The sequence below is a fragment of the Bubalus kerabau genome, chromosome 15 (assembly GCF_029407905.1).
Source record: "Bubalus kerabau isolate K-KA32 ecotype Philippines breed swamp buffalo chromosome 15, PCC_UOA_SB_1v2, whole genome shotgun sequence".
In the NCBI taxonomy this organism is placed as follows: Eukaryota; Metazoa; Chordata; class Mammalia; order Artiodactyla; family Bovidae; genus Bubalus; species Bubalus kerabau.
The window spans coordinates 48279170-48303016 of NC_073638.1; the positions used below are offsets into that span (position 1 = coordinate 48279170).

Consider the following 23847-nt stretch of genomic DNA (forward strand, 5'->3'; position numbering starts at 1 on the left):
TTAATGCATTTTCCTCTGGAAGAGTAGATGGAAGATTCCCTGGCGGATCTGCTTAGTCTTTACACTGTAAATGATGGGGTTCATTACTGGAGGCGCCAACAGGTAAATATTGGTCATGATAACATGAACTAGAGGAGGGGCATGCTTGGCAAATCGATGGGTTATAGACACCCCAACCATGGGCACATAGAGGACCAGAACAGCCAGCATGTGGGACAGACAGTTATTGAGGGCCCGCAGTTGCTCAGCCCGTGAGGCTGTGCCCAGGATACTTTTCAGGATGAGGGTGTAGGAGAGCACAATGAGCAGAGGGTCCATCACAATAATGAGCAAAACCACAGCAAAAGCATACCAGTTGTTGACTCGGATGTCAGCACAGACCAGGCGAATCATGTCCTGGTGGAGGCAGTAGGAGTGAGAGAGAAGGTGGGAGCGGCAGAAGGGCAGGCGCTTGAGTAGGAAAAGGGAGGGAAGAACGGCCAGAACACAGTGGCAAAGGATGGCTAACCCCATCCTGCCAACGACACTGTTGTTGAGGATGGTGGCGTAATGGAGGGGGTGGCAGATGGCCACGTAGCGGTCAAAGGACATGGCCAGCAGGACTGAAGATTCCATAAAAGAGAACACATGGAGGAAGAAACACTGGGCAAAACAGCCCTCAAAACTGATCTTCTGTTTGTTAAACCAGAGGAGCTGCATGGCTGTGGGCAGCGTGCTGAGGGTGAGACCCAGGTCAGTGAGGGCCAGCATGCAGAGGAACAGGTACATGGGCTGGACGAGGGATGGCTCTGTGCGGATGACAGTGAGAATGGTAGTGTTTCCCATGATGGAGATGATGTAGAGGCAGCAGCAGGGGATTGAGATCCAGATGTGGTAGGCCTCAAACCCAGGGATGCCCGTGAGGATGAAGTAGAAGGGGTCTTGGGTGGTGTTAGCCATGCTTCATGAAGGCAAAACCAGCATCTGTGTGTTTTGCATAAGAATTCCATCAGTGTGTTACTGCCATAGCGACATCTTCTATTCAATCCAGGCCCCAAATATGTGTCTAGGATTGTTCTAACCCCATGGAGCAATGCACCAGTCAGAACACTAACAACAGAACTGTGGTTCTTACTATCCTACATTCTTATTTACAGGGACCTTATGGGGACTTCCCTGGTGGTTCATGATCCCAATGTGGAAGACTGGGCTTGATCCCTGGCCAGGGAAGTAGATCCTGCTTGCTGCAACTAAGTGTTTGCATGTTGCAACTAAAGATCCACATGCTATAAAGAAGATCCGATATGCTGCAACTAAGACCTAGTGCAGCCAAATAAACAAACATTTTTTAACAAATAAATTTTAAAAATAAAATCACCTATTTTTTCAACTTTCATGACTGACCCTATACACTAAAATTTAGCATTATTCCTCCTCTAAATCTTGTTACACACCTCCCACCTGCTCACGTATAAATATATATGTACATACAAAGCTTAAATGGGATTCCCAAGTAGTGTTAGCAGTAAAGAACCTGCCTACCAATGCCAGAGACATAAGAGATGCAGGTTGAATCCCTGGATTGGGAAGATTCCCTGGAGGAGGGAACGGCAACCCACTCCAGTATTCTTGCCTAGAGAATCCCATGGACAGAGGAGCCTGGTGGGCTAAGGTCCACAGGGTTACAAAGAGTCAGGCACGACTGTAGTGTCTTAGCATGCCCACACATAAACTTATACATATGCATTTTCTAACTGAAACTTCTCTCATCAACATTTCAAATAACTTTTCTAGTAACCAAATCCAGAGACTTATTTCAGTTAATCTTGTATTTGACACACAGAAAAATAAGCTTTTGCTAACTACTTCCTTCTTTTCAGTTAAATGGAGCTATTATCAAGAAAATAAATTATGGCCACATCCCAGTATTTTGTTTGAGCAACTGTATGGTCGCAAGAGTCAGATATGACTTAGCGACTAAACTACCACCGTATGGATTATAGTCCCAATTACTTTTATTTGGCACATTAGAAGAAGAGATGGGGGAAAGATTACTGGCTTGGTTTGTGCATGCTGAGTTTGATGTTTGTAGGAGCTATCTAAGAGAAATGACAACTAGGCAGATGAATATAAGGCCTAAGAAACAGAAAAGTTGTGTTGAGCATTTTCAGAGTCTTTGGCGTATTGATAGTAGCCAAGAACCTGGAAGTTGATGTGATCATCTTGGTAACAGATAGGGAGAAAAATGAAGAAGGCTGAGGTGAGATCTAGATAAAAATGCAAGATTTAGCAATAGGGTACATGTAAAAGATAAACTAAAGGAAACTGTGAAAGACTGCCAGTAGAAGTAAGTAAAATACAAGGGAAATGGTAGTCACAGAGGCCAAGCAGGTAATGTGGTCCATAGTCTAGTGCTTTGTAGATATTCAATAAAATACCTACTAGAAAGTGTCTATATAATTTACGGGTGTAAATGCTAGTAGTAATCTTTTGGAAAGACATTTCTGTAGAGGAATGGGACAAGAAGCTAAATTAAAGTGGTTTGAGAAGTGAATTAATATGACGGATTGGAGACAGTTTCCATATGTCATGTATTCTAAAGGGGAAGTTATATTGTCCCTAGAAGATTAATAAAGACTTTTATTCTTTAAATACAAGGGTAAATGTAACTTGAGGAAATGAATGACAACTAATGTTTGAAGTGGACTGAGAAAGAAAGCTGTGAACCTTCTTGTGAGGAGATACACACAGCATTTAATGGGTTCCTAGTATTTGTGGAGTCTACTCAAACTCCCTGTAAAGTGCCCATAAATGCCAAACTAAAAATCCTTCAAAAATCATTGCACTTATGAATTTAGAAAATAATTCAAAATAAAATTAGGGGAAAAGGGAAAATAAAGATGAGTAAAATGAAGGAATTTTTCAATTAGAAAACAAAAAAGATAAACATTCAAATATTATGTGTTTGAAAGGATCTATGTAATCTGAATCCCTCTAACAAATCTGATAAAGAAAAAGAAACACAGGCAAACATTTAGAAATGAAATACAATGAAAGAAGTAAAACTGTTGAAGAATTGTGGAGGTCAATGAGAGGTCACCAATAAAATTTTAAATAATAGGAATTATTTGTAGGATTTAAACTATAAACCAAAAGACAGGAGGTCAGGACAGAGGTTTTTTAAACTTAGCACTGAGTACTAATGGACTTGATTAATATAGCTGAAGTATTAGCAACACTTTCTAGAATATTCTAAGTAAAGAACATGCTAATCAGAGAGATGCATGGTCTTTAGGGAAGCATAAAGGAAAGAACATTGTAGGTACAAATGGTGATGGTACCTATTCAAACACTCAGGTCCAGACCCACTTTTGCGCTTTCTTGTTCCTTCAGTGTTTCTGTGGCCTTTATTCTCTACTCTGGCTGAGTCTGGTTTTATGCTCCTGAAGATCCCAGGCTAGATTGTAAGAGGTGGATGAAGAAACCTCTGAAAGAATCTTATAGGAATATGAGGACTGTGCTCTGAGACTTCAGGCCCCAAGGGACAGAACCAGGAAAAATAACAGTAAATATAATAGCTAACTTTTACTGAGTGCTCAACATTTACCAACCACTGAGCTAGCTAACCCATGGTAATGTGAAAAGACATAGTCTATGCTCTAGCAGATTTCTTTCTTTATTTTTTTTTTCCCTCAGCAATCAGTTCCCTTCTGCTTACTACAGTAAGAGAGGGACTATTACTTTGGAATAGAGCTGCCCTTCGATGTCATCTTTTTTTTTTTTTAATTTTATTTTATTTTTAAACTTTACATAATTGTATTAGTTTTGCCAAATATCAAAATGAATCTGCCACAGGTATACATGTGTTCCCCATCCTGAACCCTCCTCCCTCCTCCCTCCCCATACCATCCCTCTGGGTCGTCCCAGTGCACCAGCCCCAAGCACCCAGTATCATGCATCTAACCTGGACTGGCAACTCGTTTCATACATGATATTTTACATGTTTCAATGCCATTCTCCCAAATCTTCCCACCCTCTCCCTCTCCCACAGAATCCATAAGACTGTCATCTTGAATGTGATTAAACTCAGTTTTGATACAGCTAGAAGATTTGGGGAAAGATATTCCAGATCTCTTGATAGACTCACAAGTCAGAGAGGCAAAATAGATATTTTTTTTTCTCTTGGGGTCTTACAGATATTGTATTTTACTTCTTCCTTAGGAAGAAATATCTAGAGATAATTGACCTAGGGTTTTATGTGTGAGTTTATTTAGAGTATGCTTTTCTCCAGATAGTGGAAATCAGCAACTGTTGAGGTATTCACTGTGTAATCTGCTGTTTCCTACAACCAAAGGCAGTGTTTCCTGCAAATGTGGCTTATCTTTGTGATTCCTCCTGCATCTGGCTTACTTGACTTTTGAGACCTTTTTGGTCCCAGGGAAGACCCCTCCCATAGGAGACGCGGATTCAATTACTGGGTCAGGAAGATCCTCTGGGGAAGGGAATGGCTACCCACTCCAGTATTCTTGTCTTTAGAATTTCATGGACAGAGGAGCCTGGAGGGCTACAGTCTACGGGGTCACAAAGAGTCAGACATGACTGAGTGACAAACACTATTGAGTATTTAATTTTAGCTATTTGTAATTTTAGTATTCCCATTTTATTTTTAATAGCTTGCAATTAAATTGCTTAAATTCTAGATCTTGAAACTTAAGTCCTAGGCTATATTAATCAAAATTATTTTAATGTCTGTGTATGCTAAGCCCTGGAGAAGGCAATGGCACCCCACTCCAGTACTCTTGCCTGGAAAATCCCATGGACGGAGGAGCCTGGAAGGCTGCAGTCCATGGGGTTGCTAAGAGTCAGACACAACTGAGCGACTTCACTTTCACTTTTCACTTTCATGCATTGGAGAAAGAAATGGCAACCCACTCCAGTGTTCTTGCCTGGAGAATCCCAGGGATGAGGGAGCCTGATGGGCTGCTGTCTATGGAGTCGCACAGAGTCGGACACGACTGAAGTGACTTAGCAGCAGCAGCAGCATGCTAACCCCAATACCTGGATCATCTGTGGATCTAATTCTTTTGTTTTCTTTTTAATCTCTTAATTTATGTTCAAATTTTGTACTTTGTATTCCTGCTTAGGTTTTAATGAATGTCATGAAAAAATATGAGAATAATTTGACGTGTCAGTTAATAACTTCCTGCTGAGAGTATTTAATTTTCCTTTTGGTTAGAGTGACCAACCACCCCAATTTGTGGCTGAAGGATTTTCTAGGATATGGTACTATCTGAGACACAGTTAGGAAAGTTCTGAAAAATTAAATTGGCTGGTTTCCCTAATTGTTACAGACAGAAGAGTAAAATTAGGTAGTGAGTTGACATTATAAAGAAAACTAGGGATTTCCCTGGTGGTCCAGTGGTTAAGACTTCACTTTCCAATGCAGGGGGTGTGGATTTGATCCCTGGTTGGGAAGCAAAGATCCCACATGCCTTGCAGACAAAAAACCAAAACATAAAATAGTAGGAATATTGTAACAAATTCAAAAAAGACTTTAAAAATAAAATAAAGAGAAAAGAAAAAAATTTTTATTTATTTATATAAAATAAAATATTTGTTAGTCTAGCTTGTTTCTAAATTTCTCTATTCTAAGGTGAGAATTTTCTGAGATAAAAATAAATGCCTGGGCATTTATTAGTTCCTTCATTCTTGGAGATAGTTGTATTTTTTTCCCCTTTGCAATACAGCTCTTTGAGAATGCTGTAAGTGCTTCTGATTTTAAGTTATTACTTCTGAATTGACAGATTCCTTAAGTGGGAGAACTGCACGAAAACAGCCTCCTCACTCTTCTATGTTTCCCTTGTATTTGGAATCTTATCCTTTACATCTTCCTGGCACTGGATGCTCTCCAAAGTCATTTACAAAACATTTCTTTAACTTTTCTAATCATTCTTGACAAGAGAATTGGTCTGAAACAAATCAATATTCCCTTGATGAATGTAAAAATGCCTATATTTCATGCAGTTTTCAAAGTGTTCTGATTAGTAATTTAGTTTATGCCTACTTGAATATGATGACACAATATTGTCCTATTGAGAGAATAAACAATCAAGGTGGTGTCAAAGGTCTAAATTTTAAGTTAAGATAGTAAAAATAAAGGAAGAAAAATATAAAGACTATTTTTTCACAGTCACACTGGATTCTGCTTATTATTCAATTTTATAGACACCCAAAGACTTCCCATATGGATATGGTAAAGAATCTGCCTGTCAATGAAGAAGATGCAGGTTCAGTCTCTGGGTAGGTGAGATCCCTTGAAGAGGAGAATGGCAATCCACTCCAGTATTCTTGCCTGGAAAATCCCATGGACAGAAGAGCCTGGTGGGCTACACTCCATGGGATCTCAAAGTGTCAGATATGACTGAGCACACACAGCACAGATACAGAAACTTCTAAATTATTTTCACTGTGTGATTTTCTAGAATTTTGTCTGATCTTGAAGTTGTGTTTGAGTCTGGACCTTAGGAAGATAGATTCAGACTGGAAAGATTGGAGCTAGCTAGACAAGGCATGGTGTACTGAGTTCTTTCTAGGACAGAGCTAAATTAACCATGATCTGATAACTAATGATGAACTCTAGCTATAACAGATTATAACTGTCTTTGATGGCCTTGAATATAGAATTAATAATATTCTAGAAGCCTGAAAATTCATCATGTAATCTGAAGAGAGAAAATGGAAGTGAGCACATAAGATCTTCATTTTACATCAAGCCACCTGACAACCTGGTCCCATCATTTCTTACTGAAACTTTTAGCCATAGAATATCTTTCTCCAGACACTCTAATGTCTTTCCTTTCTCCTCCCGGGGAATCACCATTCTCTCACTTCTCTGGTCATCTATGGGATGCCCCTTCCTGTGGGTTTACCTGCTTGGTTTCATTTGATATTTCTAAGTCATAATTCTCTTCAGAGTTCTACCATCCATCAGCAGGCTGTGAATCTAGGATATAGTTGCAGACAACTGAAGATCCCTAGGTCAGAGTATATGGAAAAAGAGTATCTAGAAACCTGGTGGTAGAGTTACAGAATTAACTTAAAAAAAAAAATCTTTGGATTTTTTTGGCATCTCTATAACATACAACACAAAGATTTTAAAAATTAAATTCATATTCAAAAACTTTATTTTATTCAAAAGTATTATAAGGTTTATTTAAAATTGGTTCTAAACACCATTTTGGGAAGCATAAACTTGAACCCTGTAGTGGCAGAAAAAAAATAGTTTCTCGAGTTGCCAGTCCAGGTTCGATGCACGATACTGGATGCTTGGGGCTGGTGCACTGGGACGACCCAGAGGGATGGAATGGGGAGGGAGGAGGGAGGAGGGTTCAGGATGGGGAACACATGTATACCTGTGGCGGATTCATTTTGACTTTTGGCAAAACTAATACAATTATGTAAAGTTTAAAAATAAAATAAAATTAAAAAAAAAAAAAAACTAAAAAAAAAAAAAAAATAGTTTCTAAGCTCCATGAGGAGCTTAGTTTCTTTTGTCCTCACATTGTACCTAGGGTCTAGATTTGTGGAATAAGTAAACAAACTTCTTTCTGACCCATTGAGTTTGTTCAATTAATGATATTTGACTGACTACTGGGAGGATTCAAAAAGCTTCAATTCTTGCTTACTTGACAGTATAGTTTAAGCTTTTATGCTAGAGTTTGATCAAACAGGATTCCACTGCTAATTTTTGGATGTATAGGTTTCAGTAAGATACTTACTATATCTAAGCATCAGTTTTCACCTGAAAAATAATAATTGCATTGACTATAACTCATAGGACTTTTGTGGGGAGTAATTGAAATAATAAATATAAACTTCCTAGTGTACATTTTCATCTCAAAATTCTTACTTTCCATAAAATATAAATGTTAAATGTTTACATTATTCCAAATATCTGCAAAGAAATATCAAATCAGATAGAGCATATTAATGTCCACAAAGAGGATTTTGCTTTTTTGAAAGATGCTGGGTTATGGGTGGGAGACCTTCAGACTTCTGCATAATGAGCCAGATTTGTAATCTTCAGACTCCTAACTTGGGAGTCTTAGTGAGAATGAGTGAATGCTACACTGGAGCCAGTACTGAAAGTCTACTTGGAGCGAACTACTTAGTATGTCCTTCTGCTATTGAGCTTGGGTACCAACAACTCAAGAAAATGTAAATCCTTGCACTTTCTCTTTTCCTAGAACAGTTGACTCAATAGATTTCCCAGGACATCTTCTGATTTCTGATTACATTTTTTCCTTATGTGGAGTTCTATGTCTTCATAAACAATCCTTCTGGCATTCTTTTTCCATCTATGCAAGGTATTGCACACAACATGTTTTAAAATGACATCAATTCTTTATACTGTTCTGTCATACATAATCCCTTTCCACTTGCACCCCAACTCCTGTCCACTGCCATATTATAAGATAACCTCCTCTTGTGCTCAGTCACTTCAGTTATATCTGGCTCTTTGCTACCCTGTGGACTGTAGCAAGCCAGGCTCCTCTGTCCATGGGATTCTCCAGGCAAGAATACTGGAGTGGGTTGTCATTTCCTCCCCCGGGGGATCTTCCCAACCCAAGGATCAAACCCACGTCTCCTGAGGCTCCTGAATTGCAGGAGGATTCTTTACTACTGAGCCACCAGGGACGCCCAACCTCCTGTTAGATACCATATTTTAAGGTAACATCATTTGTATAACATGCAAGCTGGGACCACCTGTGATTATAGAAAAAGTCTCTTTCTACTTTGTCCTTTGTTTAAACTCTGGCTTTCTTCTCTGATAATATCCAGGAAATGCCACGACGGATTTCCTTGGTCTTAATGCTGTAGACAATGGGATTGACAACAGGTGGTAAAAAGAGGTAAGCATTGGCCATCATAGCATGGAGCAAAGGGGACACATGATATCCAAGGCGGTGCACCATAGACAAGCCAATCATAGGCACATAGTAAGAGAATACCACACAGACGTGTGAGCTACATGTGCTGAGTGCCTTCCTCCGCCCCTCCCCAGTGGCAATGCTTAGTACAGTGTGGAGTATGAACCCATAGGAGACCACAATAAGGAGTGAATCAAGCCCAAAGGTGGAACTAACAATGAAAAGCCCATAGATATTGTTGATAGTAGTATCCCCACAAGGTAGATGGATAAGGTTGGGGTGAAGACAATAGGAATGGGAGAGGATATTATGGCCACAGAAGGTCAGGTGCCTTAGGGAAATGGTCAGTGGGGCCATGAGCACAATGCTTTTCAGCCCAATACCAGCTGCCATGCCAAAAATGCGGGGCACGGTTAGGATGGCTGTATAGCGCAGTGGGTTGTAGATGGCCACAAATCGGTCAACAGACATGGAGAGCAACACAGTGGACTCCATAATGGAGAAAGAATGGATGGAGAACATCTGGAGAAGGCATGCATTGAAACTAATCTTGGTGATACCAAAAAGGAAAACACCTAGCACTGTAGGCAGAGTGGATGCAGAGACACCGACTTCAGCCAGTGCTAGCATGCCAAGGAAAAGGTACATGGGCTGGTGTAGAGCGGTGTCTGTCCTGATGACATGAAGAATGGTGCCATTGCCAAGGAAGATGATAATGTACATCAAGCAGAAGGGGATGGATATCCAGATGTGCTCTGCCTCCAGTCCTGGGATGCCAACAAGAATGAACATTGTAGGTAGGGACTCCAAAGTACTACTGGAGTTCCTCATGTTGAAATCTCATTCAGTAAGATCAGTGCTTCCTTGATAATTAAAAGCAAACTAGTGAGATGACATCATAGTGGAGACTGACTCCTGGACACTAAGGAAAGGGAAGAACAAGACAAAGTCACAGATTAATGTGGTTAAATGTCTCATGGCTGAAAACTGACAGATGATCATCATCAGGAAGTTCCCACTTACAAGGAGGTGATAGCATCCAATGGGAGGAAGTTCAAGGTTAGAAAATTATCCCTATGAATGGTAGTGCCCCTTGAATCTGCTAAGGGAGAAATGGCTGTCAAGTCTTGGTATGAAAATGCATGAGCCTGGAAAGCTGCTGTGGAGAAGGCGTGTGTAGGCAATCTCAGCATACTGTCTGCTGTGCTTAGTCACTCAGTCCTATCTGATTCTTTTCTGTCCATGAGGATTCTCCAGGCAAGAATACTGGAGTGGGTTGCCACACCCTCCTCTAGGGAATCTTCCCAACCCAGAGATTGGACCCAGGTTTCCTGCATTGCAGGTGGATTCTTTACCAGCTGAGGTACTAGGGAAGCCCAGCATAAGATATGGGATAATGTCAGTAATAGATGAATAGAGATATTTTTGATAAGTATCTAGATATAAGGCAAAAGGTCACTATATAAAAACAGTGAAAAATACCTGATAAACATATATAGATATATAAATAATTGAGTTCCAAAGCAAGCCTGAGAAGTGGTGATGACCAGAGCCTGGAGCAAGAGTCCAAAAAAGTTAAACTAGAAAAGAATAGAACTTGGATACTCACCGGTGTTAGCTGTTTTGGGCTTTGAAAGGACTAGGACGCGCCTTCAGAGATTATGCGTAAAGGACAGAATAAGGTAGGAACCAAAGTTGGTGTATTAGTATGGAGACTTTCAGGCTCATGAAAAGACTGCCATGATGGTCTTCACAATCTCTCAACTCACAGTTCTCAGAGACAACCGATCTGACCCACTGGGACTTCTTTCTGGCCAGACAAATCTCTGAATACATTGCGACAAAAATGGAAACCTAAGCAGACTGTCAAGGAAGGTTTTCTTGGGCAGGAGAGGAAGGCAAGATAAAATAGGGAAGATGATAAGATGACTTCTCTAAATTGAGTCCGTTTGAAGCTGAGCGCTGTCTAGATCAGGAATAACAATAGAGTTCTAGACTGGCCGGATAGGAGAGGCTCTACACACATTTTTCAACTCATTCATCCGACACACAGACACATACCCACACACATATCTACTCACATGTTTGCACATGCGCATATTTCCACCCTTGCTGAAATCCTGTCTGAACTTGCCTGATGTGAACTATTATCCAGCCACTGCTGAATATAGGACCTTGGCAACACAGATCAACTGCAGGTCAAAAAACATACTTTCTCCTATAAGTAGTCAATGCAATCACCAAATGCCCTGGTCTTCTCTCTAAGCTCATTAAATTATGTTAAGTGCTGCAAAAGGAAAATTCATAATTCAATGAGAAGGAACTAGAAGGAAAAAACCTACTTTATTCTAAGAGTCAGGGAAACTTACCTCAGAAAATAACATTTCAGCTATTTCCCAAGGAATTAATGGACTTTTTTCAGGCTAAATGGAAAATTTAACTATAACAAAATATAGAAACAATGACTACACTGTGAGTATATAAGGCCCTACATTGTCAAAGACTAAAAGAAATAATGGAGGAAGTGAAAACTGTTGATGTAATATGATATCAAAATTGTTGATTTTTCCCATAATTTTTACTCTCATGAAAATATGAGAAGAAAAAATGAAATAAAAGACCATTGTCTACCTAAATCCAGGATCCTTGTGCACCTGTCTTGGTCTGATGCAGTTTACCTCAGTAAATATTAGCTTGGGGAAAACTCTGTGTCATGGGTTGTACTAAAATTTAAGGTATGGAAATTCAGGGACACATTATTGACCTCAAGAAATTATCATGTATATCAGAACTTCCTTTGGTTGAGAAATTGAGAGATACTTCTGAACCCTGCTTATAATGGTCTTTTCCCTGTTCGCTCCTCACTTCCAGATGGCTAACACAACATTCTTAACCCTTTCAAGGACCAAATATAGGTCTGCCTCTGGATAGAATCTGTCTGTCAATGCAGGAGACGCAAGAGACTCATGTTCCATCCCTGAGTAGGAAAGATCCCTTGGAGAAATGCAAGCAATCCACTCTGATATTCTTGCCTGGGAAATCCCAAGGACTGAAGAGTCGGACGCAACTGAGCACACACCACTGAGTAAAGTGGCTCTTCTATGTGTAGCCTCACTGTACTCTTAATCCTACTGCACCCTACTTCTTGCCTATCTCACTCCCAATGACCTGATATTGGAAGGGACAGTCTTGAAGGATACTTAAATCTAGAGTTTCCCTTCCCCTGTTAGAAGCTGTTTTCCCTGCTTCTTCATGCTCTCTTTTGTTTTCTTTCTTTTTTCCCTTACCTTTATTTATTATTATTATTATTGCTTTTTTTTTTTTCATTCTTCCTATCCTCAAGAATCTTCTCAGACAAAACTCAGGTCTTTTTAAAGAAGATATTAAAAGGCAATTATTCCCCTGAGTTTAGGATTTGTATGACAGGAGTATTTCAGTTTTAGAGAGGTTAAAAGGCATAATTTAGTCTATTGCACACATAAGAAACAACAAATCCCTAGAAAGAAAAGTATGTGATCTAGTTCATGCTACATCTCTGAAAGTGAACAGAATTAGAAATGAATGCTAAGTGCTTTACTTACTTAAGCATTTGTGAAACTTCATTTCTTTATGTTTAAAGAGAGAGATATGAATACCTACATCTCAGAGTGGCCCTAGGTGTTTAAGTGAGCTTTGAGCAATCACTGAATGTTATTACCCCTTGCTCTTTCTACCTCCACCCTCAGGCACTATCAGGAGGAATCATCCAAAGTCAGTTTGCCCCCACATTTCTATTAATATTGATATATTTTTGTCATTGTCTCACTCATACTCAGACCATATCTGTGAGGGAAACAAGGACACAAGGACTTTCCACTTAACAGATGAGAATATAAAGAAGGTATATACATTGCATGACCAACTGAAGACAGCACGATGACTAAGCTCTTTCTGAAATCCATGACAGTTGGATGTTTTTATTTTGTTCTTCATCTGCTACCAAGTTTAGGAAAGTCTTCTCATCCTGTCACATAGGCTCAGGAAGCTAGAAAGATGGCCACTGACTATGAAAATATCTAGAGGGCAAATTGTGGGGTAGAGTTGAGGCTTTTGGCAATTGCTTCTGAAAGCTGCTTCAGGAGGCAGGGCTGGAGATTATGGGCTTGAGTACTCACCACAAACAGACCTGACCTCTGAACATCAAGTAGGACTAGGGAGCTCAGTTTACCAAGTCCCAGCCATCTTAGCTTTAATACTTCCCTTATCCTAGGGGGATGCTGTGCCCTTCTTTGTAAGCTGATCAGCTCTGGTGAGTGGAGGAAGAGAGAGGTACTTGGGTTCCCTGAGGAGAAATTACTTAGCTAATTACATCGCTTCTTTTCAATGTCCAGGGATCCTTGAAAGAAACAAGCAAGTGTACTGAGTCAGTACTTCTGTGAAATGAGTATAATAATAGTAATAATAATTGAATGCATCCTCTATGAAAATGAGATAATTCATATATACAAATTGCTTAGAAAAGTGTCTAGATTATCAGAAGTACATCATAAGGGCTAGCTATTATTATAACTATTATAAGAAAATTATATCCCAGAGAAATTATATATTCCTCTATTATGATCATTGACTATGGCTTTCACAAATATATATTTAATATATAAGGAACAGGGTACAAAAATGTTGATATCCATAAATATCAAGGATGTTTAATATCAGGAGATGACAGGATCCAAGGGGTTATATTATTGTGAGAAAAAGTTTCAGATTGAGTTAGAGTCAAGGGAAGGGGAGATTGGTCAGAAAGGTATAATGAATAGGGCTTCCAAGCATAAAATGACTGTGGAAGAGCTAGTAGAAAATGAGCATTTCCAGAATCCAATGTTAAAATGATTTAAAATTGCTGAGCAAAATGAGTTTTGATTATATGTAGATGGCTACTTCATTTGCTAATTTTCTGACTGACAAGAGGGAAAAAAAGAGTTGGCTTAAAAATTCTACCATTTATAGAACCTTTTTAAAATTATTAAGGTATAGTTGGTTTACAATGTTGTGTTAGTTTCTGCTGTACAGCAAAGTGGAATATATATATATATATATATACAGAGAGAGAGAGAGAGAGAGAGAGAGAGAGAGAGAGAGAGAAACTGCAGCCCACCAGGCTTCTCTATCAATGGGATTCTCCAGTCAAGAATACTGAGGACTACTGCTCAGGAAAAAAAAAAAGTGTGAGTATGACTGCTCATTGGCAATGTACCTGGTCAATATAGTGCTATAATTGCAACATATAGTGATTCTTCTAATGGTTCTGGGAAAAGGAAATTGAAAAAAAATTCTGGAAATTATTCACCTTTTTAGATGCCATTAAGAACATTTCTAATTCATGGGAAGAGGTCAACATGTGAACATTAACAAGAATTTGAAAGAAGTATTAACCCTCATGAGTAATTTGGAGGGGTTCAGGACTTCAGTGGAGAAAGTAAGTGCTGATATAGTTGATTTAGCAAGAGAGCTAGAATTAGAAGTGGAGCCTGCAGATGTGACTAAACTGCTGCAACCTCAAGATGAAAATTTAATGGACGAGGTGCCACTTTGTATAGATGAGCAAAGGAAGTTATTTCTCAAAATGGAATCTACTCCTGGTGAAGGTGCTTTGAAGGCTGTTGAAATTAAAACAGAATTTAGAATATTACATAAACTTAATTGATAAAGCAGTGGCAAGGTTTGAGATTGACTCCAATTTTGAAAGCAGGTATGCTTTGGGTAAATTACTATCAGAAATCAAACATATCATAGAGAATTGCTTCATAAAAGGAAGAGTCGACAGATGCATGTTAACGTACTTTACAAAATTGCCGCAGCCTCCCCAAACTTCAGCGACCACCACCCTGATCAATCTGCAGCCATCAACATGGGGGCAAACCCCTTCAGCAGCAACAAAATTAAGACTCGCTGAAGGTTTAGCTAATCATTAGCATTTTTTAGCAATAAAATACTTTTATTATGGTATGTGCATTGTTTTTTAGACCTAATTCTATTGCACACTTATTAGACTATGGTATAGTATAAACATAACTTTTTGTATACTGAGAAACCAAAAAAAATTGTGTGACTTGCTTTATTGTGATATTACTTACTGTTGTCTGGAACCAAACCCACAATATCGCCAAGATATGCCTATATATTGTATTATGAAATCATGTATTGACCTTTTTATTTTAGTAGTAAACAAAATATGTTAAGAGAAAAATAACCTTGATTAGAAACAAAATTCAGATACAGCCTAATGAAGTAAAAAATAAAAATTATCCATATCTTTCTTTGGGTGATATAAACATAAGAGATAAGGAAATATGTGTAGACCTGTATTCATTCATTCAATAATTAATTTATTCATCCACCAAATATTTACTGAGTAGCTAGTATATTTCAGGCATGTCTGGAATCACTGGAGGTACATAATGAGAAGAGAAGACAGAGTCCATGCCTTATTAAAATTAAAGTGTAGTGGACCAGTGAGGCATTTAAAAGGTAAAGCAATATAAAAATAATTTCTTGATTACAACTGTGATGTGTGGTATGAGACAAACAATAAGAAGCAAAAAATATGACTAGTCTTCATAGCCACGAATGCTACTATGGGAAAGATAGAAACAGGCCCTTAGGAATCCAAGAAAAATAAGGTATCAGAAAAATTTCCTTTCCCATATTACCCTGCTAACATTCAGTCTACAATGACTCAGACTCAGTCAGCTTCTAAAAACCTCACATTTCAAAGTCTCAAATGGACAAAGGATACCTTGTATTAGCAAACTTATCCCCTCTGCTTTCCATGTCATCATCTTCATGAGAAATTCTTCCAATAAGGTCTTAGCAGGAGAATTAGTCTTATTCCCGAAAGTCGGTATTCCTCAAGAAATTTGCAGACTCCTGATTCACAAAACTCTTCCGTCTAGATTTATTCTCAATACTTATTCTCAGTTATAGGACTTTGGTTTTAGTACCTAGCTTGATTCTAATTGTCCCAAAGTTTGAACAGGTTTCCAGGATAAACACAGATATAGGATCTGTCCACACTATGAAATATTCTCAGGAAAAAAATCCAGATGTATCAGCAAGAAAGAAATAACAAATCACACACACACACACACCCATACGCACATTTGATAATACTTTTTGTACGACAATTTGACCACATAAAAATAGAAATTTGTTGGTATATGTAACAACACATACTAAATTGATAACAGTAATAACTCTTTTGCAGGAGTCAATAATATGGTGAAGAGAGGAGCAAAAGGAATTCTCACTTTATGTGTATTGCTTATAAAAATTTTAAGAATATGACATTCAACACTCTCTTTTGTTATAAACATAATAAAATCCTCCTGTTGCAGACAAATTCTTTACCATCTGAGCCACCAAGAAAGCCTTGTGTACATAAGTAATATATACATTATATGTATATATACAACAAAATAGAAAAAGCATGAAAGTATGAATCTAGGGCTGTGCTAAGATTTGGAATTTCTGTGTTAAAGAGTAGGTGCCTTTTAAGTTGACACATAAATAGTTGACAAAACAGTAAACAGTACTATTTAGATGACAACATGGAGTACAGGAAAATGAACACTCTCTAAAACATATTCATCAACATGCAGCTTTATCAGGCTTTCCAACTTTGAAGGTGATGAATACTTCCTCCCTCCCTGGACCCCTTGGATGATGACACTGAATGCTTTGAGGGTAACCCTCTCATCGCCCCAACTCCTTTTTATTTTCTTTGAAGAAAGAGTCGGATTAGCTCCTGGCGAATCTGCTTGGTTTTAACACTGTAGATGATGGGATTGAGCACAGGAGGCACCAGAAGATAGATGTTGGCCAGGAACAGACGGACAGCAGGTGCAGCCTGCCTCACAAAACGGTGCACCAGGGCCACACTGATCATGGGCACGTAGTACACGAGGACCGCACAGATATGTGAGACACACGTGCCAAGGGCCTTCCGTCGCCCCTCCCCTGAGGAAATGCCCAGCACTGTGTACAGGATCAGCATATAAGAGATGACGATGAGCAATGAGTCCAGTCCAAAGGTAGAAGTCACAATGCAGAGCCCCAGAATGCTGTTGGGGCGAGTGTTCCCACAGGGCAGCTGGATTAGATCTGAGTGAAGACAATAGGAGTGGGAGAGGACATTGTGGCCACAGAAGGGCAGATGCTTCAGGAGAAAAGGCAATGGAAACATGAGCGTCACACTCTTTAGTCCAAGAACAGCAGCAGAACCAGCAATACGGGGCAGGGTCAGGATGGCGGTGTACCGAAGTGGGTTGTAGATGGCCACAAAGCGGTCCACAGACATGGCCAGCAGAACTCCTGACTCCATGATGGAAAATGAATGTATGGAGAACATCTGTAAAAGGCAGGCTTCAAAGCAGATCTCATTGCAACCAAAAAGGAAAATGCCCAGCACAGTGGGCAGGGTAGAAGCAGAGACACCAAGCTCTGCAAAGGCTAGCATAGCTAGGAATAGATACATTGGCTGGTGGAGGGAGGTATTTTTCTTGATCACTGTCAGAATCAGACTATTGCCCACAAGAGCCACAAGATACAGGGTACAGAATGGAAAGACAAACCAAGGGTACAGGGTCTCCAGGCCAGGGAGACCAGTCAGCAGAAAATATTTTGGGGTAAATTGACTACTGTTGAACATTTTCTTATGTCTGGAGTCTGGGGAGCTTGACCTAGGCAGGTGCCAAGGATGCAGCCTGGGGTGAGACACAGAAAGGTTATGAAAGGCTGAAAAGGATCTGAAAATTGCCTGCCTAGTACTATCTGCAAACCTATGCCACTTCTATCATGACCAGCTCCATTTGGTCTTCAATACTAAATAAAAATGTGGAGTCATCTTTGAAAATAGATATAACTCCAGAATAAGGAAATCTGGTAGAATATTTTATAATTCAATATTAAAATTAACCCCTTAGTGATGTCACTGTGTATATTTGGTAGGAATTGCCTGTTTCTCATGTTTCTATGAAGAGATGGTATTGTATAGTTTAAAGAAGGTATCAGTGGAAAGAAACTGACATAAAGAAAGCTATAATCTATCAGATATTCTATAGATCCTGGTTAGAGTATGTTGGATTTTAAGTGACTGATGGGGATAGGAGTTAAGAATAAAATTACTTCGGCGTTAATATAGAATCTATACTTCTGCTGCTGCTGCTGCTGCTAAGTCGCTTCAGTCGTGTCCGACTCTGTGCGACCTCATAGACCGCAGCCCACCAGGCTCTGCCATCCCTGGGATTCTCCAGGCAAGAACACTGGAGTGGGTTGCCATTTCCTTCTCTAGTGCATGAAAGTGAAAAGTGAAAGTGAAGTCTCTCAGTCGTGTCCGACTCTTCACGACCCCATGGACTTCAGCCTACCGGGCTCCTCCGTCCTTGGGATTTTCCAGGCAAGAGTAGTGGAGTGGGGTGTCATTGCCTTCTCCAAGAATCTATACTAGAGATTCCAAATGTCCATGCCTGCCCTTCCAAGTAGCATCAGAGACTACCCTCCATTGGAGAATTGTCTGCCGTTATCCGACTCAACATCCTTAAAAGGGGCTCAAATCTCTATGTTCATTTCACAAACTCTCAGGGGTCCTCAACCTCCAGGACCTAATGTCTAATCATCTGAAGTGAAGCTAATGTAATAATAATAGAAATAAAGTATACAATAAAAGTAATGTTCTTGAATTATCCCCAAATCATCCCCACCCCAGTCTGTGGAAGAATAGTCTTCTACAAAACTGGTCCCTGGTGCCAAAAAGGTCGGAAACTCCTGTGATTACTTTGCTTCTTATACATCATTGGGAGAGTATAGAAAAAAGACAGTGTTATAAAAGTTAATAGAAAGACATTTCCACCCCTTAGAATTCTTATTAGTGGGAAAAATATTCTATTCATTTGAAAATTCTTCTTCTGTTGTCAATCTGCACATTGCTGCATGGTTAATTGATGTTTGCTATGTATATGAGTACAGCAAGCAAAACTCCTAGAATATGTTCCCTTTATACCATGTTTCTTTTCTTTGTTTGATAAAATATTTTGCTTTTATTTGGAAATACAAGAGCTAGATGTCTTCTAATACACCATGTTTCTGAAACAGGAATAATGACAAACATCTTTATCTATAATGGCCCAACTTAATAGTGTGCTGTCTTCTGACCCCATCCTGGGAAGGCAACCTGCTATCCAAGAGAAAGATATCTGTTCAGGACAGAGGAAAACAACCTCTGCATAACAAGGAGACATATCTATGAGGAAACAAAGATCAACACCTCAGGATAGAAGGTCAATCAAAATCTCTGTGTTAGAAAAAAATATGAGAGGAATAAAATCTCTCTCTTCTCAGGTCAAGAAAACACATCTGATTTCCCACTGGAAACAAAAAACTACATGATATAGGGGAAAGTGCACTGGAAATAAAGAAGCTGCAGGTATTGAAAGGTGAGCTACAGTTGAATCCGCAAACATGATTTTAAACCCTTGATTTCTATTAATAGTTTCTAGAGGGCTATTCTTTGAGCTGTAAAATGGATATAATTATAATATATAGATCCATAGGCTTGTTTTGGGGCTTAAATAAGTCAATGTAAGTGGATCATTAGCATATGATGCACTTTCAATAAATGTTACTATTGTTGGTGAAATAATAATAATGACAATAATAATATCAATACAAATCAAACATTTAATTTTTATAAAATTAGTTTTTGTGTAGGCTTTTATCCCCCCTCTTTTATGAGTAATATTCAGTTTTCTTTTGCAATTAAACCATTTCTTAATTGCTTTAATTTTTCTGGTTGATGACACCAACTTTATATCTTTATCCTAAAATACATTACAAGTATCTGGAATGTCTCTAAGAAATCATTTGACCCTGCTTCCTTATTCATCAAGGACACTTCATCTCACACATATTAAAAGTCTGCTGCTTTCCATAGCTCCTCTGTGCATTAATAACAAAGAAGTAGAAAAATGTTTTCATGAAAAAAGAGTCATTACTTAGCATCATCAGTACTAAGTGTCACCTGCCAGGTAAAAGGAAGCAGCTAAGGCTTGAGAGAGAATATGCTTGTCCATAACATATACTGTGGGGAGGGAAAAGTGGTCTGGAATCCAGCCTAAGCTTCAGGTTTGTCATTCTCATCTTCTGTGGCCTAGTGTGTTAATTTTGGAGACATTAAGAAAAAGGTGAAAGGAATTCCCTGGCGGTCCACCGGTTAGGTCTATATGATTTCACTGCCAAGGGCCCAGGTTCAATCCCTAGTCAGGAAACTAAGATCCCACAAGCCATATAGCATAGCCAAAAAAAAAAAAAAGAAAAAGTTCAGAGGGTTACAAAGAGTTGGACACAACTTAGCAACAGAACACAAAATACAACACATTTTTCATAGTAAATACTACAGTGCTATGATATGGAGCAACAGACTGGTTCCAAATAGGAAAAGGAGTTCGTCAAGGCTGTATATTGTCACCCTGTTTATTTAACTTATATGCAGAGTACATCATGAGAAATGCTGGACTGGAAGAAACACAAACTGGAATCAAGATTGCCGGGAGAAATATCAATAACCTCAGATATGCAGATGACACCACCCTTATGGCAGAAAGTGAAGAGGAACTCAAAAGCCTCTTGATGAAAGTGAAAGTGGAGAGTGAAAAAGTTGGCTTAAAGCTCCACATTCAGAAAACGAAGATCATGGCATCTGGTCCCATCACTTCATGGGAAATAGATGGGGAAACAGTGGAAACAGTGTCAGACTTTATTTTTCTGGGCTCCAAAATCAGCAGCCATGAAATTAAAAGACGCATACTCCTTGGAAGGAAAGTGATGACCAACCTAGATAGCATATTCAAAAGCAGAGACATTACTTTGCCAACAATGGTCCATCTAGTCAAGGCTTTGGTTTTTCAAGTGGTCATGTGTGGATGTGAGAGTTGGACTGTGAAGAAGGCTGAGCGCCGAAGAATTGATGCTTTTGAACTGTGGTGTTGGAGAAGACTCTTGAGAGTCCCTTGGACTGCAAGGAGATCCAACCAGTCCATTCTGAAGGAGATCAGCCCTGGGATTTCTTTGGAAGGAATGATGCTAAAGCTGAAGCTCCAGTACTTTGGCCACCTCATGCAAAGAGTTGACTCATTGGAAAAGACTGTGATGCTGGGAGGAATTGGGGGCAGGAGGAGAAGGGGACGACAGAGGATGAGATGGCTGGATGGCATCACTGACTCGATGGACATGAGTCTCAGTGAACTCCGGGAGTTGGTGATGGACAGGGAGGCCTGGCATACTGCAATTCATGGGGTCGCAAAGAGTTGGACACGACTGAGCGACTGATCTGATCTGATCTGATCTCATACCATGAGTGGTTGGTTGACTCCAACCCCTCATGAGGAATATTGGATGTGGAGAGTCAACTATAAGTTATATGTAGATTAACCCCCATATTGTTCAAGGGTCAATGAATACTATCTTTTTACTTCATTACATGTGAGAATCTATTAATATAGAAAGCCAGAGATCAATGCTAATGAATAAGGTGTGAAGGTTGAGTGGGAATTTTTAAATGAGAGGTTAAAGTCTGCTGTTTAGTGAGGAAGAGGGCAAATAAGAATTATGGGAAAAGAAAAGAAAATGCATCGATTGAGCACTATGTATCAGGCACTCTAGAAGGGTTCCCTGTGTATGTTAGCTTCATGTATGTCATCTTTTTTTTAATCATCTAAATGCTCAAAACGACCAAATCACACCCAATTTACAACTTGAGAGTGTGAGAAATTGGCATTTAAATTGACTTGGTAAAATCACTGTTGCAAAACTTAAAGTTAGGAGAGGAGAAAGAAAAGAAGAAAAAAAAAAATACAGAAGAAAAGCCATACAAGGAAAACAGAGATAACGAATAAGAAGGGGATGAAGAAAAGGCCAATCAGCCAGAGAAAGAAATGAACTGGTGAAGTGTAGGTCATCCATGGAGCTGGGTTTAAGAGTGACCATGCCTTAAAGGTCATGCAGCTGTCTACAAGGGTTGGAGGGGACAAGGCCTATTGGGTGTGGAAGGTGAAAAAGAGGAGGATAAATAGGCATTAAAAAAAAATGAAGATAGATTTAAAAACAGAGTTGCATGACTATTTAAAAGAGATGGATTTGGGGACAAAATGGAGGCTTCCTTGTCCCAGGTTTCCTGAATTAACTGAGAGGAAATAAATAGCACAGACTCCAAATGTTTCTCAGTTACACTAAGGCTTTCTGGACAGAAGTCTGTGTCTTATGTTTATCAGAGGGGGAAGGGTGGAAGGGAAGGGATAGTTAGGCGGTTTGAAATGGACATGTAAACACTGATGCATTTGAAAAGGATAACCAACAATGTCCTACTATATAGCACAGGGAACTCTGCTCAGTGTTATGTGGCAGCCTGAATAGAAGGAGAGTTTAGGGGAGAATGGATACATGTATATGTATGGCTGAGTCCCTTTGCTTTTTGCCTGAAACTATTACAACATTGCTAGTCAGCTATACTCCAGTACAAAATAAAAAGTTAAAAACAAAAACCCAAACACCAAAAAGTCTATGTCCTCCAGGATAGAGTCTTTCATGACATGAGGAAAGAGGAAATAAAATATATACTATAAATGAACTGCATCTCAGAACAAAACTCCCAGGTTGAGCTTACTTGGACAAATTTCTCATCCTCCTGCTCCTATTGACTGGACTTCTGGGCACAGTTCACTCCTCTATGAAGGCCCAGTGTGGGTTGGTCTCAGACTTTCAATGGGGTTGGTCTCAGGCCTGGTCTCTAGGTCGCTAGCTGGTGGCAGGAGTAGGCTGACCTTCTTATTTATTGTGACTCCAGAACCAGCCCTCTCCTTCTTCCATTTTTGTTAGGCTGTCTCCTGGGATATTCAGACAAACCAGCCTCAGAAATATATGCTTCCTCTCACTGGACCTGTAAGAGAGAGGTAGGCCAAGAGAGGAGTCCCAGAGGGAATAAATTCAAAAACAAAGTCAAATTCTGAGACAATATAGAATGAGATGATGTATGTAGGGGCATGCATATGTGTATATACCTGTTTGTGTAAACATATTTTAATGTCCATAGGCACATATATAAATTTATGTAGATGAACATATGAACAAATCTCTATACATGCATAAGAATACAGGTATATCCATAACCATGTGTAGAATTTTAATTGCAAGGTTTCATGACTGTATAAGCTCTAATATCTTTCCACATAGATATTTATCCACAGATGTGAATGTATGAGTTGCATTTCTCTAGATATATATGTCTTTATGTAATAATATATGATTTCTTGAAGATCCTTCTAAAATACTGCGATTATTGTCCCTAACCTAAACCTTATTGATCAGATATATCCCACTGGCAAAGTCTGATCTAAAGGGCCTTTGAGTTTGTGCCTTTCATTCAAATCTGGAGGTTAACAACTCCAGGGCATACCTCTGTCATATAACCATCTGTAATTTTGATCCCCTCAATCTTAATTTTTCTCACTTTGGTTATAATCTAGGCTTTTATGTTTCTCCTGGCTAAATTTTACCTGTTGTTTGGACTCGGAGAATACATTCACTGTGATGTCTATTTTAGAGCCCAAGTTATTTTGCACCTGGAGTTGACATTTCCTGAATTAACCACAGAACTTGAAGTCAAAGCATCTGATTTCACTGTCTGTCTTCTCTCTTTAATGTTACTTTTTCATGGGACTTCCCTAGTTGTCCAGTGGCTAAGATTTCACACCCACAATGCAGGGGGCCCAGGTTCAGTTCCTGGTCAGGGCACTAGATCCCACATGAGGCAACTAAGAGTTCGCATACCACAATGAATGATCCCATGAGTTGCAACTAAGACCCTGTGCAGCCAAATAAATAAATAAATATTTTTAAAAATTTTACTTTT

At 39.2% G+C, this 23847-nt stretch overlaps 3 protein-coding genes across 3 annotated transcripts; all 3 read right to left on the minus strand.

The window, feature by feature from the left end:
• Positions 1–963, minus strand: LOC129627775 (olfactory receptor 51Q1-like). The gene is given in 1 exon segment (XM_055547296.1): positions 1–963. A coding segment is annotated over 1 exon segment (963 nt).
• A 7823-nt stretch (positions 964–8786) lies between these two features.
• On the minus strand, positions 8787–9740 carry LOC129629254 (olfactory receptor 51J1-like). The gene has a single exon (XM_055549179.1). It carries the CDS (start codon positions 9738–9740, stop codon positions 8787–8789), a length of 954 nt encoding a protein of 317 aa, XP_055405154.1.
• Positions 9741–16659: 6919 nt separating this feature from the next.
• LOC129629143 (olfactory receptor 51I1-like) lies at positions 16660–17595 on the minus strand. The gene has a single exon (XM_055548914.1). The coding sequence runs from the start codon at positions 17593–17595 to the stop codon at positions 16660–16662; it is 936 nt and encodes a 311-aa protein (XP_055404889.1).
• Positions 17596–23847: the final 6252 nt, after the last annotated feature.